This window comes from Schistocerca serialis, chromosome 8 (genome assembly GCF_023864345.2).
Source record: "Schistocerca serialis cubense isolate TAMUIC-IGC-003099 chromosome 8, iqSchSeri2.2, whole genome shotgun sequence".
Taxonomy (NCBI): domain Eukaryota; kingdom Metazoa; phylum Arthropoda; class Insecta; order Orthoptera; family Acrididae; genus Schistocerca; species Schistocerca serialis.
This window is the reverse complement of record NC_064645.1, coordinates 570,417,274-570,435,583: the sequence shown is the minus strand read 5'-3', so window position 1 is coordinate 570,435,583 and position 18,310 is coordinate 570,417,274. Positions and strand designations below refer to the sequence as shown.

Sequence of the window (18,310 nt, the reverse complement as noted above, 5' to 3'; positions counted from 1 at the left end):
AGCCATGACTGAAGTTTTCTCGAACTGCACCCATTGGCCATTTTCTGAAGCACGCTCAGCTGAAGTCTATTTCTCGACGTAGCATGGGCAATAAAATCTCTCATGCTCCTTCCTGTATAGTTTGTCTAATGTAAGACTGGCCAAACGCTCAAGGTACCTTGTACACCCCAGGTATTCTGAGACTTGCTGCACGTTTAACTGGTCTAAGCAATTGAAGGAATTTTGTCAGAGGCCTGAAGATCAATTTGATCTTGTGTCTTTCCCATCACAAATGACACTGATGCCTTGGCCATAGCATCTATAGAAAACCTTACCACATCAATCCATACTTATATGATTACAGCCACCCTCTATGAGTGTTACAAACATTGATGCATTGTTCAAGAATGATATCAGACACTGATAATCTGTCCCACAAGCTAAGCCTCATACGCAAGGTCTTCAGGAACAACTGCTACAATATTCAGCAAATAAATGAAATGATTTTAAGCAAGAAATACAATAAGATCACTGACAATGAGCAGGAAAAGAAACTTGCTTTTTGGCCTTTCTGTGACTCTGTGTCGGGCAAGATAAGCCGGCTGCTGAAAAAGACACAAGATCAAATCAATCTTCAGGCATCTGACATAAATCCCCCAACTGCTGAGACCAGCTACAGACACAGCATATCTCAGAACTGGGGTCAACAAGACACCTTGCACGTGTGGCAAGTCTTACACCGGACAAACTGTTCACACTATGGAACAATGCAGGAAGAAGCACGAGATACTTTTTTTGTCTACACTACCCAGAGAAATCAGCTTTAGCTGAAAATGCTCTTGAAAATGGCCATCAGATACAATTTGAGGAAATTTTGTCATGACTTGCACTAGTGGTTTCTGGGATTGTGTAATTAAAGAACCCTTTGAAATGAAAATTACCACTAACACCCTAAACAGAATAGGTGGCCTGAGCTCAGCATAGCGTGGGATCCAGTGACGGCGCAGATGAAGCAGGCATATCAAACACCGAGTCAATGTATGCCCACATATGGCGATGCCGTGAGCACCAGTGACATACAGCCAGCAGCTGGTGTATATAAGGGTGTACCAGCAGCCCACTGGTGATCATACCACTTGTCAATGGCCAAGGAATGCTTGGCCAAAAGATTGTGTAACTTATCACTTGACGTGGCTGGAAACCTGATAACTTTTTATTCAATGTCACCACTTATAATCTTCCCCCTCCTTCCTTCTTCCATCTACTGCTCATATTAAACAATGCCCAGTTCTAGTAATTAATAGACAATGTGTTATGAAGATTTGAGAGGAGCGAAGATTACATTAAACTTTCAAGTTGACATGGCTACAGTTCTTATCTATGGGTGTGATTTTTGAAGCTGAAAATCTAACATTAGGTCCTCATGGTTAGTTTGAACTAAACGAATTGGAAGACTGAGATAAGATATTTTCCACTGATTTTCTCACATTTTAGTCTATCATACAGTATTTTGATTTTTCTCAATAACGAAGCCTAAATTACATTGTTCGCACTTATTATACAAAAATATGTCTGATCACATCAGAGGCAAGCTTATGGCATACAAACTCTGTGGAAATAACAATATTCCAAAGGGTTTACAATTTTTCTTAACAAATGAATTCCTACTGGTTTTTGTTACATTATTAATTTTGATTATTATTTCGTAAATGAATCCAGAAATAAACATAGTAAACAGAACAAGATTGTCCAATTAATAATAGAAATTTAAAATGTGCAAATAATTCGCAATTTCCAAAAAAAAAAAAAAATAAATAAATAAATAAATAAATAAATAAAATAATAATAATAATTTTAACTGTATATTCAGAACTAGTACTTTTCGATTATAGCATTGAAACTAAAATATTTTATACAGTAATTCCTTTTCATAAATTTTAGCCTGAAAGATAACATACTGTGTATTAAATTATATCAAAGTTTTCAGAAAAGCAACTGAGATAATACTGACCTGTCCAGAATTTAAAAAATACTGATATCAACAACTACTCTTGAGGAAAAGTAATGTTAGAGGAAGATGTCCTGTCATACGCTGCAAGATTGCATTCTTACAGTCGGAAATGGTAAATACTGATGTCATTTGCACCTGCACCACTATTGCCTCCAGTGAGGAACGAACAGATCCATTCATTCACTGATGACATCCCTATGAACCAAAGTACAGACCCCTCCAGATGCCCTCTCAGTACCAGCATGGTTTTGACATAATGCATGATGACCATGGGGTGTTGGGAATGCCATCACTGAAGGACTTTTCCTGAAGAGCAATGAAAGCAACAGAAGGGGAAATAAAAAGGGAAGGAAGGGTGAAAAAGAGAGAAAGGTACAAAAGGTGGAATGTGCGCCACATTGGACAACTTGGAAAAGGAGTAACAAGTCAAATCCAACAAGGGGACCACATAGTTAAGAATGAAAAGTCTTATTATTTTCCTGTAGAAGGGAAGAAAATAAGTGTCCAAATCACAAACCAGAACCATGCACAATCAGCACTAAGAAGTCCACCCAATGAAAAGCCAGAGAGGAAAAAGAATAGTAGATGGAGCAACTTGCAGCATGACAAGGAAAGTATTGCTGCAAGGGCTGGGGCCCCATGGTGGCCAAGCACATACTTCTAAAAGAGATGTGAGCCACTGGGGGAAAATGACATTCTTCCATTGCTCCAGGTTTTGTGGATTTGGCACCATGTTCTTGCACTACAGGCATTGGCATCACTGCTGAGTGGTTTTGGAATCCCAGCGTGCCCCGCAGTTTCCTGCTTTTATGAGCTCCCTTCACATTGTTTTGGTGCCAACAGGGTTTGCAAGTATGACATTGTTCTATCAAAACCATGTATGATGACTGTCACAATCATGCAAAAAACATTTTTATCTACATTTTGACTAAGTGTATATATCTACCTGCTTTCCTTACAAGTGGTATATATCTTTGATACCATGCCTCTTGGAACACAAAACACTTTGGCTATCTTGGTTACGGAGGCATCTACCATATGAGCACCAACATTTGCCTGTGTTTGACTTAACTTAGGGCCAACATAATGCACTCAACTGCACAGAACACTGTTCTGACAATGACAGACACAATGAATGTATTATGGACATTGCACAAGTGTCATTTGTAGTCAAACAGAACATTGCAGTCAGCAGGCTTGGCTACCATCTGCAGTTATGACCAAGCACGCATTTCTCACAGTGTTTCCACATTTTTGTCCATTTCTGAAGCTACCTCTTGCTTACCTTGAGAATATTTACTTAACATTTCTATTGTCTCATTGATTAACACCATGTGCCTTTACCAGATGGAAAACAGTTGAAAATTGACTTTGTTGCTGAAAGCTTTGCTTGTGTCAAGTGAGCTACTCTTTGCAGTTCCATTCCCAATGCAGCACTGTCAGTCCCAATTGCATTACCTGGAGTTACCAAAGGCTCCGTCCGCACTGTGCTGGTCCCCGCGGAGCATGTACCGGGAGTCCCACAGCTCAAGGTCCCCCTCCTCTGCGACAGCATCGTCGCAGCCTCCATCCAGGCCATTGGCATCCACACTCGAAGCATCTTCTATCACTGGCTGATAAGAGAAAGAAAAAAAGAAAGTGTATTTTGCTTGTGAAATGACAAGAGGTTTACTTATGGGGTGACAGGCAGCAGTGAGTGTTTCAACAGCTTGCAGCAGCTAGCTGCCCAAGCGAGGTATGTGAGGAATGGTGTTGGCTGTGTACCAAACGCATAGTTTATCACTGAAAGTGGAGCAGACATGAATACTACATTTTCAATGGAACAGCATTACAGACACAACCAACATGATACAGAAAAATGAAGTACACCAGAAAAGTCATGGTGATAAGATGAGCCAATTGAGATTTCCCACATAATTGTGGGATAAATAATATGGAAATTGCTATTGTTTTACCACCACAGCAAACTAATCACGTGAAGCATAAAATGAAAGCAGATTGTGTCAGTGAACACCGCAACAAATTCAGATCTTGCAGACGTATAAGGAATTACAAAAGGAGTTGATTTAACAAAAAAAATTATATGCATGTGCATCAGTACTACAACTCCCCCATAATTACATATAATACGGAGCAACATTAATTTCCTAGAACTTTACCTAATCATCATACTTGGAGAATACTCCAAATATAGGTACCATTCAATATGTATCTAAATTTTTAATTTTATGTAATTTTTGTCACACTGCAAAATTTAACATAGGCATGCTTTCAGAACTTTGTTCATAATTTGTTCAATGCTGCATTGCTTTTTAATAACAGGTGGCAAAATGATGCTCTAATTTTCTGTTTTTCCATTATCTTATATGTATGTGCTATCAGCTTTAAATTTTAATAGAGGTAATTAAGTGTCCAACTTGGCTTCCGTAGTGAGTGACACCATTAAAAATATTGAAGGCCAAGTTATAGGGCATGCAAGAACACCTGCCTTCATTGTGTCTTTTGTCTTTGTTTGTTGCTTTTAAGTCTGTCATGTGACTGTGCAGCCAAGCAGCTGCACGAGTTACATACTCTAACCACTCACTGGACTTTGAACAATTTTTTTGAGTACAAGTTACAGGTTAACTTTTCACTTATGTTATTTGTGTTTTTGATGACTGAATATCTGCTACTATACAAACATTAAATCTGTTTACAAAATTTGAGGCAACTGTGAACTATGTATTTGCTGCACTTGATTACTACATTTCAGTGTGAAATTTGTTGCATGTTTTTCGCAATGGTTATTTAGGACAATAAACTTTATTTTATGTTTTGACTGACAGTGGCCAACTGCACTTTCAGACTTTGAATGTTTTCCATTCATTTTCATGAATTACTGTGCAGTTGCATAAAATTTGATGGCACACATTTCTTTATTTGATGTCCTGCACACACTACCGACATAAATTAATTACTGTTTAACTATTTTTTCCTTGAAATCCGCAACTGATTTGAGGCCACTATTCACAAATTCATGACCATTATTCAACAAATATTTATTTGGTTTAAAATATAACTGTCTGGTTTTGTCAACATCATTAATCCTACAGGATTTACCCAGTTAATTTGCTTATAAATATTTTTTTCTCACTTGTCTATTTATTATAATTTAGTATTAAATGTACAGGCTTGTATGTATGTATGAGGGGGAGGGAGGGAGGGACGGGAGGGGAGAGAGGGGAGAGGAGGGGAGGGGAGGGGTGGGGAGGGCAGGGGAGGGAGAGGGAGGGGAGGGGAGAGGGAGGGGAGAGGGAGGGGAGGGGGTAGGGGCGGAGGGAGGGGGCGGTGGGAAGGGAGGCGGCGGAGGGAGGGGCGGTGGGAAGGGAGGTGAGGGAGGGGGAGCGAGGTGAGGGAGGGGGAGCGAGGTGAGCGAGGGGGAGCGAGGTGAGCGAGGGGGAGCGAGGTGAGCGAGGGGGAGCGAGGTGAGCGAGGGGGAGCGAGGTGAGCGAGGGGGAGCGAGGTGAGCGAGGGGGAGCGAGGGGGAGCGAGGTGGAGCGAGGTGGAGCGAGGTGGAGCGAGGTGGAGCGAGGGGGAGCGAGGGGGAGCGAGGGGGAGCGAGGGGGAGCGAGGGGGAGCGAGGGGGAGCGAGGGGGAGCGAGGGGGAGCGAGGGGGAGCGAGGGGGAGCGAGGGGGAGCGAGGGGGAGCGAGGGGGAGCGAGGGGGAGCGAGGGGGAGCGAGGGGGAGCGAGGGGGAGCGAGGGGGAGCGAGGGGGAGCGAGGGGGAGCGAGGGGGAGCGAGGGGGAGCGAGGGGGAGCGAGGGGGAGCGAGGGGGAGCGAGGGGGAGCGAGGGGGAGGCAGGGGGAGGCAGGGGGAGCGAGGGGGAGGCAGGGGGAGCGAGGGGGAGGCAGGGGGAGCGAGGGGGAGGCAGGGGGAGCGAGGGGGAGGCAGGGGGAGCGAGGGGGAGGCAGGGGAGGGAGGGGGGGAGGCAGGGGGAGCGAGGGGGAGGCAGGGGAGTGAGGGGGGGAGGCAGGGGAGTGAGGGGGGGAGGCAGGGGAGTGAGGGGGGGAGGCAGGGGAGTGAGGGGGGGAGGCAGGGGAGTGAGGGGGGGAGGCAGGGGAGTGAGGGGGGGAGGCAGGGGAGTGAGGGGGGGAGGCAGGGGAGTGAGGGGGGGAGGCAGGGGAGTGAGGGGGGGAGGCAGGGGAGTGAGGGGGGGAGGCAGGGGAGTGAGGGGGGGAGGCAGGGGAGTGAGGGGGGGAGGCAGGGGAGTGAGGGGGGGAGGCAGGGGAGTGAGGGGGGGAGGCAGGGGAGTGAGGGGGGGAGGCAGGGGAGTGAGGGGGGGAGGCAGGGGAGTGAGGGGGGGAGGCAGGGGAGTGAGGGGGGGAGGCAGGGGAGTGAGGGGGGGAGGCAGGGGAGTGAGGGGGGGAGGCAGGGGAGTGAGGGGGGGAGGCAGGGGAGTGAGGGGGGGAGGCAGGGGAGTGAGGGGGGGAGGCAGGGGAGTGAGGGGGGGAGGCAGGGGAGTGAGGGGGGGAGGCAGGGGAGTGAGGGGGGGAGGCAGGGGAGTGAGGGGGGGAGGCAGGGGAGTGAGGGGGGGAGGCAGGGGAGTGAGGGGGGGAGGCAGGGGAGTGAGGGGGGGAGGCAGGGGAGTGAGGGGGGGAGGCAGGGGAGTGAGGGGGGGAGGCAGGGGAGTGAGGGGGGGAGGCAGGGGAGTGAGGGGGGGAGGCAGGGGAGTGAGGGGGGGAGGCAGGGGAGTGAGGGGGGGAGGCAGGGGAGTGAGGGGGGGAGGCAGGGGAGTGAGGGGGGGAGGCAGGGGAGTGAGGGGGGGAGGCAGGGGAGTGAGGGGGGGAGGCAGGGGAGTGAGGGGAGGCAGGGGAGTGAGGGGAGGCAGGGGAGTGAGGGGAGGCAGGGGAGTGAGGGGAGGCAGGGGAGTGAGGGGAGGCAGGGGAGTGAGGGGAGGCAGGGGAGTGAGGGGAGGCAGGGGAGTGAGGGGAGGCAGGGGAGTGAGGGGAGGCAGGGGAGTGAGGGGAGGCAGGGGAGTGAGGGGAGGCAGGGGAGTGAGGGGAGGCAGGGGAGTGAGGGGAGGCAGGGGAGTGAGGGGAGGCAGGGGAGTGAGGGGAGGCAGGGGAGTGAGGGGAGGAAGGGGAGTGAGGGGAGGAAGGGGAGGGTGGGAAGGGAGGGGAGGGAGGGAAGGGAGGGGAGGGAGGGAAGGGAGGGGAGGGATGGGGAGGGAGGGGAGGGAGGGGAGGGGGGGGAGGTATGGGCGGAATGGGAGGGAGGGGGAGGGAGGGGGAGGGAGGGGTGGGAGGGAGGGAGGGAGGGAGAAGGGGGAGGGGGGAGGGAGAGGGGAGTACGGCATTTCACAGTGTTCATCATAACTTCTGATCCGGAGTAAGAGCTAGTGTCTGCAATTTCATAATTTTGGCCCCATGTGACAATGAAGCTCAAGCTCACTAATGGTAGTGTCAAAGTTTCTTCATGATGTGTTTGGTAACCTAATTAATTACACAACCCATTAGTCATCAATATAAGGTGTTTGCACAGATTGTGCACAATAGCCTTCCTGTAAAAATGTTGTGTGGGACCATGGCCTAATTTAAGTCTTTGAATGGAATGCAACCCCAGCAATTTGCATGTCCTTAAAACCAACGGCAGCCAGTTTTCCCAAATGGTCACCCATCCAAGTACTAACTGGACACAATGTTGCTTAATTTTGGTGATCGGGCAAGATTCCTGAACATTTTCTTTTATAATTTGGTAGCTGTGTTGCATACCAGCACAGCAATTTTGGTTGGCTGGTTTGGGCTTAAAGAACTAAAAAGCAAGGCCATCAGACCCTCAGCCAAGAAGTAATTTATCAGCAGTTTGTGACATCCTCCAGAAATGTAATCTGAAGAAAGTACACAGCCGTGATAAAACTGAGGCACTGAAGGCAATAACGATGCCAGAGCTGAGAAATAATTTATGGAGAGGTAAAACCACATGGTTCATACAGGTACATAGGTCAGAACAGACCAGTGGTCTCCTAGGGCTCATCTACGATAAGAGAATTGTCACACTCTTCCATTCCCTTGCCAACCCAATTAAGGGCGGAGATAGTTACACGGCAAAGGATGCTTTGTAGCTGGGAGATTCATAACAAAAGTGACACGGATAAAAATGTAATGGACATCAGTTGGATCATCAATAATGAAAGAAAGTGAGAGAAATAATCAAGGTAGGAGTTGTGTGACCCCTATGGCTCTGTATGCAACAGGAGCCATCCTTCCCATTGCCTTTCCCTCCCCATTCCATTCTAGACAAAGTTGAAAGAGGGGAACAGCACCTACTCTTCAACCGAGTGCTATTCCTAAAATGGGAAATATGATGAGGCAGAAAAATGAGCAAACCACATCTAAAATAAATGCAATTTAAATGTGTAAAAGAAGGATGACAGAGGCAGCCCCCAAAGAACATTGTGTCAAGGAACCCCAAGGCCCAGCACAAGGCACTGCAACCCCAGCCAGCTTCCCTCATCCCGAAGGCAGTTTCAAATGTTACATTTAGGAATAAAAGGCACTTTCACAGAGAAAATGGAGAACCAGTTCAACTGCCAATATTTAGCACAGAGAACTGGAAGGAGGCATTCCATCAGCATCTGAGCTACTGGCTGTAAGGCTCCACAGCCACAATGTGAAGATGGCTTGTTACATAAAATGAAACTATGGATTAGTTAGGTATGACCAATGTGGAGTCAACATAAGAGGGTGAATGCCTTCTAGGAGGAACAGGAGGAGGAGTGACATGCAGCAGTTGTCTCCTACATAGTGCAGAGTTTATTAAGGGGTCGTGGTGAAGGGTGAATAGTAAGAAGAGGTCTTCAATCTGTCAATTATGCACTTGAAAGGTAGCGTGGTACGATGATGATGATGATGATGTTGACGCTGTGGTAAAATGGGTCTTCTTCAAGAACCGACGCATTGGTACAAAGATCACATTGAAAGAAGAAACTCGGGCCAGTTGTTTATCTTTGGTGGTCCAGAGGGCGGAAATCAGTGCTCCGACCATTCCTTTTTACTGTGTTTAATTAGATTGTGACCCTTAGTGTGAAGTCCCTTAAATGTGAAGAGTGTGGTCTGTGAAGGCTGTTGCTTATGATGTTGCAGAGCTCTTCAGCAATCCTGAATACCTGTTGTGAGGTCTTTGGTCTCCTCGGCTGTTGACACAGGGGGCCTTTAAAAATGGGAATAGCAGTTTCAGCAACGTGTATGATCACATTGGAGATATCTTCCACAGCCTTGTTGATGCAGTCTGACAGAAGGGGTGAAGGTGACAGCACATACATACAACTGTCAGTGGTTCTTCAAAGCACCCAGCATGGTAGTTAGTCCATCAGGGAGTGACAAGTAGGTGACACCATCACTGGAAAATGGTCATTGTCATGAAGATCATCATGAAGCCCATCTGAAAAGGTGCCATGAGCAGCACTGACATTGGTGCAAGTACCATCACACACACACACACACACACACACACACACACACACACACACACACACACACACACACTCAAACAAACCCCTCTTCTGTAGCACCCCATTTCAGATACTTTTACTACATTCTTGTCTATACAACTTCATGTCTACGTTTCACTTCTGTACGAGGGTACACTCCAATGAATTGCTTTCAGAAATGACCTAATACTACCTAAATTTGAATTTCATGATAAAATATGGCCATCCCAATATGGATTTCTCCCAGGAAGCAACAGCAGAACCAACTTCCACAATGAGAAAAAATAATTGTTGAATTTGGAATTGGCTTGAACCCCCAATTTCTTGCCTTTAAAGTTACATTTGAATGAGAGAATAGGGAGAAATTATATACTGCCCTAAGAGAAAGGGGAATGCCTGGGAAGATGGATAGATTGGTTGGGATGATAATGAGGCATGTGACAAGTAGTCATGGTTTGAAAAGTACTGTTTGGAGCTACCAGATATTCACAAAGGTGTACACCATAGACACACATTGGCATGCCTTCTTTTTAATGTAGCACTGAAACATGTGTGAAGAGATGCAACCTGTTAGTGAGCGGTACAATCTTCCTCAAGTTGATGTGAATGTTAGATTACACCACAGAATAGATTGCTTAGCATATGGGACTAACAATCAATGAGTTTAAGAATAAATAAAAGGCTTGTGAACATGCTTGCTCGCGCACCCACATGTACACAGTCGGACACCAGCACCTGGAGACAGGAGACCCGTGTGTGTGAGTTGCTCTTGTGTGCATGTGTGTAGTTTTCTATTTCTGAAGGATTTTTTTTTTTATCCAAAAGCTTAAATGTTTAGCAGTATTTTTCATTATTCCTCTATGTGACACAATATCTCCTCTTTGTGGTGAGTAGCAATCTAGACCTATCCTTTTCACATTATTGTTATTCCATCCTGAACTTTCCACTATTTGAAATTGCAGTCAACAAGAGTGAGGTGAGCCAGGCATGTGGCGCAGGTGTGAGATAAAGACATGCCAAAAATGTACTAACAAGAAATCCCAGATGGCAAAGAGGGTGCAGCCAATGACAAACAATGTGGGTGGGCAGTGTAAGAAGTGGTATGGAGAATGGAATACAGAAATTAAAAACACTAAAACAGAATAGGGCATCTGGCAGAAAACCACTGAAGAGGTATAGGATCGCAATTAACTGTAGAGTCATGAAAGAAGTCAAAATAGTTCTCTTTTTCAGAAACACTTTTCTTGTCCGTATAAGTTTATATCCACTCTACTTCAATTGTCATCAGTTTTTTCCTGGCCAAATAGCGAAATTCATCTACTACTTTATTATGTCTCCTTTCCTTTTCCTCCATAACTAATGTGTAACATCAAACAGTGATAAAATAAATTCAATTTATTGTTGTTCCATTAAGTAAATATTCTTGGGAGGGGGGGGGGGGGGAGGGGTGACAGAGGGATGGTCATTATTAAACTTATTATTCATGATCCTATTCTCTGTAAATATTTCTCATTAATAAATCAAATGTATATGAAATGAACTGCATATGCACAATTAGTGGGACTCCGTCATAAGTTCAAATGAGCATGTAAAGGGCCTCAGTTTATATTCCTAATACAACACTACTGAGAAGATGACAATAATACAACACATAAATGTTAATGAATAATAATTTAGCTCACACACCACAGGGAAAAAAACTAAGACCTGAGGTACTGGCAGAAGTAAAGCCGTGAGGATGGGCCATGTGTTGTGCTTGGGTAATTCTGTAGGTAGAGCACTTGCCTGTGCAAAGGTCCCAAGTTCGAGTCCTGGCCTGGCACATAGTTTTAATCTGCCAGGAAGTTTCGCCTAATAGGGAAATTTGCAGATTCCGCTTCTCTCTAGTTCACAAAAAAAAAAATTCTGTGACTTGTGCATGTTTCTAACCAGCCTGCTATTGACTTAACAACATCTCCATTGCTGTTTACTGCATCCAGCACCTCACAAAACCTTCCCTGCCCATCCCCTTACCATTACCATCATGACGTAGGGCCTACAAATTAATTTATTCTCCTATCGTTCCGTGGTAGAACAGTTGCATATAGGCGTAGTCCGTATCAGTTCAGACAGCTAGGAAAAATCTTACCTTCATAGTCTCGACTGTTATTGAATTTAGCGTGTGTTAAAATGAAGAACTAAGTAAGGAACACATTTTTTTGTTTCTTGCAAAAGAATTTCTGTTCTGAGATACAGTCCTTCAAAGATGACACTGTGCATACCATTTTGAAGATGCAAATTTTGGAAATATTTTTTAAAATGCTGTATCTCTGGAACAGTTCTAATTATTTTGTTGTTTTTTTTATTTGAAATATAATTGCTTTATGCTTAGAAAGAAATCTTCAATTTGGACTTATCTGTCAAAGTCCTTTTACTATAGCATTCTGAACATTTTCATAATTTATGGGAAAAAATTTTCTTTCAAAAATGTCAATCCATAAAATTTTGATATTTTTCTGTTGATTAGTACCATATAGTTCTACATTCCATGGAAAGGAGAGCTTCCACTTTTAAGTTGAACAGGTTTTATAAACAACTGAAATTTTTGCCATACATAAAACCTGTTTTATTACCACATTATCACATAACAGACTCAAAAAATCAAAACCTAGCCTTATTTAACATAATTTTAATTTTGAAAGATGAGTAGGAGACTCATTTTTCAAGCATTTTAAATGGTTGCAAAATGTATGTGAAAGGTCCAAAGACTTAAAGGTTTCAATTTATACAACTTCTGACCACTCTGTTTTGTACTGAAATTAGCCAGTCAATGAACTAAAAATGTTTTCCACTGCTTCAGAATCTTGCTTTGATATAGAGTGGTGCCTTCCTGTTGAACCTAGAGGAACTGGAGCACTTACAATCTTCAAAACATTGTGAACAGGAAGTGAGCACTGATGGCATTGTTGCTGTCCATCAGCTGGAAACCTATATCCAGCGACTGGTCCACGTGGTAGCATGAAGTTCACTACAATTTTGTTTAACTCATAACTGACACATATAATCTCTGCAATACACCAGTAACAGTCATACACACACGCCACATACATCCCCCTTCTCAGGTTGTGAATCTGAATATTATCCTCCTGTTTCTGAGGTGTTGGCCAAATGAACAAAATTTCTTCTTTCTTGCTCTTTAGAACGCATGCAATATGAGTTTGCCCTTCACTTTGAGTCCAAAAATGTGTCTTCTGAATTCCTTTGACAGGAGCAGTTTGTTTGGACCATTCTTCTTTTTTCTGCTCATGGAATTCTTAGAGTTCCTCTTTGGACAAAAGAATGAGGGCTGTGGATGTGTAGGATTTCATGACTCTCTTAAAATCCTCAGCATTCTGAATCTCAGCTGTATTTGGGCTGGAAAGATTATGTTTTGTAGCATAGTGCTCCAGCAGGCCTCCTACACCTTCACAAGGCCCCTTTCCATGACCAGTAGCACTGTATACCCAGTCAGATTTTTAAAATGACTAGGCGCACCATCAGAAGTAATGATGATCTTCTCTGTCCCTGTCTGCAGTTGAAGAATTTTGCGCACTACTAGCAAAGCATGTGCTGAATCATGTCCTGTGTCATCACTTTTTAACTGCAACACTACTGGTCTTGTTTTGAAAATATGTCACTCCTGTAAAATTTGAAACCTGGTCATTACTCCAATGATACCCTTGTACTTCTTGTAGGTGAATTCCAGAACAGTTCTCAGCAAAATCACAGTGAAGCACTAAACATAGTTCTTCAGCTTGTACACACCCTTTCAGTTCTACAACATGTTGTTGCAATTTCTTCAGAGGCTTGTGTGTTACTGCTTTTACTGACCATTTACCACATTCATCAAAGAAACTGTCAAAGGCAATAGTTTTCTTAATTAGTTTAACTTCCTCCAAGGTCACATGTAATTTCTGCAGAGTTATCTGCTACGTCTTCCAGGCCAAGTGTCTGTAAAGACAGTCTTCCCTTTCCAGGGTAGTCACCACATTCTTGAAACAAACAGGTGTCTCGCCTTACGTCACAGACTACTAATGACTTCACATTCCCTACCAAGGTGTCATATGCCACATGCTCCAGTAATTTCTTCAAAGTTACCACACAAAATTCACAATTCGCGCACTGCACACAAACAGACATCTCTAGGTGGGTGTATAAAATTTTGATCTTCCAATATGTGGAGTTGTATAGTTGCTCTTATAAATTGAGAAAGCTTCTTTAATACTGTGAGTCACGCACGTCTTCACTTTCACAACTTTTTTACCTTTAACTGTTTGACACTCTGGCGAGAACAGCCCCATTTATCTTCCACATAAAATGACTGCACTATTTGAACTTGAGCTGCTTCTACAAGACGACCATAATAGGGATCTGGTCTCCTTTTACAGACCTCACATTTCTTGATTTGTCTACCATGTACTTTGATACTGATGGAATGTGGTTCAAAATTGTATTCTTTGAAAATGTCTCTGCAACAACTGTTGAAACTTGCACCTTTTCACTATAGGCTGCACAATAATCAACAGCTGAATTGATATTTGTGAAAAAATCCTGGCAACAGGTGCAGGAGCGCTTTAGTTCATTTTCTTCTGAAGAGAGAATTTCTACTTTGAACAGTGTGGTTAGTTTTGCTGTAGCGTATTCATCCATAGCTTTAGTAATTTCTCTGGGCTTTCTTGATGCGTAGAGTTTATGACTCGACTTCTCTGACTATGGTTTCATAACAGGGCTAACACCTACCTCTGTAGTTGACTGATTCAAGGTAATTCTTCCTCTATTGAAGCAAAATCTGCATCATCTGCACCATGGGAGGCTCACCTTGTCCACATATTATCATTGTTGTTATTCTGTCAAAACATTTAGAACACAAAAAGTTGTCACTCGAAACATCTTCACTTTGAAACAGAGTCTTTAAATGAGAACACTTATTCCCAACCTGAACAAAGTCTGTTTTCTTTTTGTTTGTCTTATATATCACTCTTTTATGGACATGCAAATAGTCAGCACACTTCACTCTCATGTGGCCCCAGTCAGAAGACATTTCAAACAGTCCTTTTCACAAAACACATGGTGAACGTGTCAACTGGCAAGTTCCTCACGAAAATACAGAACTCACCAGATGGTCTTAGGTTTCTTAGAAGCCTCTTCAGTAAACAAATTAGCACTGAACAACTACAATACAGAAACCTGCAATGAACAATCATGACAAAGAAACAACAACAAAGTAAGAATTATCTGCAACAAGGAAAGTGACAAGAAATAACTGCAAAAAAGAAAGTGACAAGAAATAACTGCAACAAAGACAATAAGTATTGTAATAAAGAAATTAGCAAGAAACAACTTCAGGGAAGATGTACATTAGCCTTGAAAGTTAAAAAAACATTTTTAAAAATATAACCTATCAAACGTAAAAATGGAAGCACTCCTCTACAGAGAATGCAGTACTACATTGTACTAATCAACAAGAAAAGAAGTCTAACTTTTCTGGATTGGCATTTTTGAAAAAAAAAATTTCTGCAAATTATAAAAAAATTCAAAATGTGACAGTAAAAAAACTGACATATGTCTAAATGAAGGATAACATTGCAATCATAAAGCAATTATCTTCCAAATAAAATAAAAACCTCTAACAAAATATCTAGAACTGTTTTAGTTTTAAAAGTTTTCCGAAATTCACATCTTCAAAATGGTGTTCGCAGTGTCATCTTTGGAGTCCTGTATCTCGGGGACAGGAATTGTTTTTGGAGAAAACAAAAAAAAAAAAAGCATGTTTCTTACTTACTCCTGAATTTTAACATATGCTAAATTCAAGGTAACCCCCCTGCCTGAAGTGATACAGATTATGCCTATAGTATAAATGAAAATGCAAAAGGTAATGTTCCATAGCAATTTATTTATCTAAGGTGGCTTACTAAACACTTTTCTTCCCAACAATGTTATCATCAGACAAAAACTTACCATGGGAATCAGAAGAATGTAGCACACTAATGAACAGCTTTAATAAAGAAATTATAATTTAAAAGAGTTCAGCAAAATTTTCTAGCTGAAAAGACATTGGTAATTCCATGTATAAAGTTCAGATACACCACTAGGAATTTCATTTGGTGTCACTGATACTATCTACACGTTTCACCATCACAACCTCAGAGATCACATATTCCTTCATACATTTACATTTGTGGCCACATCACTACAAGAAAGTCCTGCTCCTGAACTGCCTCTAGTTGTGCGGCAGAATTCTGTTTCACAAAGAAACACCCAATCCCCTTCACTGATCTTAGGACTTTGAAATAAATGTCTGCAGTTAGCTGAGTCCTGTTGATTACACAACCCTTGTATTTTTTGTTACGTACATCTATTTGTTCATCACTGATCAGATGTATCACAGCCAGTCAACCACGGATAGATTACACTTCAACAATGCATTTTGGGAGTTTCTCTATCTGGTAAAGGAATCTAAATGAATGACTGGAGTAGAAGACTGCTAAATTTGCACTGGACACTAGTTGAACAACAAATGACAAATAATCAAATGTGCACACTTCACAGAGCTGCAGTCTGCCATTGTTCCTCTGATCATGAACCAAGTTATGTGCTAGAATAATGAGTTATTTAGCTCCATTCTTGGGGCTAGTAGCAGTATATTACACGTAGAAAAATTTTAAGAGAGATGTGACATGCATCAATTGCCCAAGGAGAATATTTAGTAGGCCTCAGCAGCACACAAGAAGTTATAGATATAGTGTATATGAATACACTGATTTCAATTGCAAATCAGTCAACTGAAGAAGTGTGGCAAGTGGAATGAGTAGGGAGTAGTAGGTGTCACAGACTAGAAAAAAATCCCACCCTCAACATACATCTCTCATCACCGTGACAATCTCTTAATATATAGCCTACAACCCCATAACACAGGTAGGGGTCTGGCATCTTTCCCAATATTTTTAACATTTTCATGGTTACAATTTTCACAATGGAACTTCCAATTTTTGTTTCATATAGTTAACTCATAGAAATCCTTACTTACTTTTAACTGTATTTTGCAAGTAATATTAATGACATTCATCCTATTCTCAACATGAAAGTGGGAAACTTTACCTGGAGGGAAAAACACCATCTAAAGAGTGTGAATCCCTCCAGGCATGAAGGTTAACTTAATCTGTTAAGATTTTCACAGTAATCTCACCAACTAGCCAAGATCCCACTCTTTCTTGTTGCAGTTTTCCTTTTCTTCATGTTTTCCTTCTAAGGAAGTGGAGTACATGGCTTGCACATTGTTTATAACATTTAAATGTTGAAAATTTGTTGAGATCTAATTTTTTTCTACATTTCTCTTCATTCTTGGTAATCAAGAGAGAGTTGGAAACAGGCACACAATTCTTAAAATTATTGGCTGTGGGACTAAGACGTATGTGTGTTCACCATCATATCTTTATAGACAAAATAGCTAAAAACTGTTTGTACACACTGGTGTGGGCTACGATGCAAAATTCAGGAGAAAACAGATAAAACATTAAGAGAGGAACTGAAATTGTCATGTTCGCCAGCATTTTCCTAGTCCAATACGTTTTGTTATAAATGAAAAACTTGTGCATTTGTCGCACAAACATCAAAAAGCCACCGTTCCTCTAATGCATTGCACTGCAATAATTAGCCATGAGTTACTTCCTCTGCGAAAGCTCATAAATCTGATGCACACTTGTTCTTACACAATAAAGGATTTATTTGTGGTTCCAACATGAAATCTGAACATATTTAATAGGTGCCAAGAAATGTAAAAACTGAAAACCACACGACCATACAGCGTGAATCAAGTTTTATTTAAATACGAAACAATTTAACATTTTCAATTAGCAACGAAAAGCACACAGTCAAAACCTGTACTGTTAGGTAACTATTTCACGTAGAATTCACACACAAATATGATGCTAACTTAGTACATAAAGATACATCTGTGAAAATAATTTTCTGATTTACGTTAACATGCACATGCAACAAAATCAAAAGAATCGCGGTTCTACACTGCGCTTACCTTCATTTTCTTCGTGAGAGCAATGTTATTTTTATCTTTCAGCGGTGAATACGTTCCCGGACGCACCATGTTTACGGGTAAACTGACACTTCAGCACTGATAAACAAACAAATGTCAACTCTCAGCTGGTTCCTTATCTCTACAGGCCTTGAACAACTAAAGCAACGAGACACGATCCCCACCACGCACCAAAGACACTGTAATCGATAACTGACGACAGGAAACAGCGCATTACGGATGTATATGAATGTGCATATTTTTTATTGTCCTCGCGGAAAGTAGAATGTAATATCAAGAAGGTTGAATGAACGGTCTCGTATACACAGATTTCCGTAAAAAGTAGGTACATTTTGTACTGACAGCATGGGCTGGATTTGTTTTTTACTTTGTTTTCTTCTTATACGCAATGCAGTTCGATCCGACCTTATTTCACAGTACATAACGTCACGTTCTTTTTATCTTACTGCATTATGAACCCGTTTTCGTTCTGTTCATACATTGACCCTGAATACGAATCAGTTTTGTACGACGAAAGACCGAAAATTTCGTGTGATTAAACACTGCCTTATTGCAAACTACTGAGTCGTTTGCTCTAGTGATTGATTGTGATTTTTGTTGACTCCGGAAATTACCTTTTGTACAACTATGCACTTGTACCACAGGATACATCTTTGTGATTAGTAGCGACAGTCTTATCAATATTGATGAAAAAATTGATCGTTTTCGTTAGTTTTTTCTGTATGTTCCGCTTCGTAAAAATCTCAGTGATTCCCAGATAATCTGGTCTGATAGAAATAATTT

At 42.5% G+C, this 18,310-nt stretch overlaps 1 protein-coding gene across 1 annotated transcript in view; it reads right to left on the bottom strand.

The window, feature by feature from the left end:
• Positions 1–17,648, bottom strand: part of LOC126416335 (5'-3' exonuclease PLD3-like) — an 88,100-nt gene extending 70,452 nt beyond the window's left edge. Inside the window, exons 1-2 of the mRNA XM_050084003.1 lie at positions 17,510–17,648; positions 3,449–3,603 (exon numbers count right to left, since the gene is read on the bottom strand). Of these exons, the coding sequence (XP_049939960.1) occupies positions 3,449–3,603; positions 17,510–17,578 (224 nt within the window). The 5' untranslated portion in view covers positions 17,579–17,648. The remainder of the gene's footprint in view (positions 1–3,448; positions 3,604–17,509) is intronic.
• Positions 17,649–18,310: the final 662 nt, after the last annotated feature.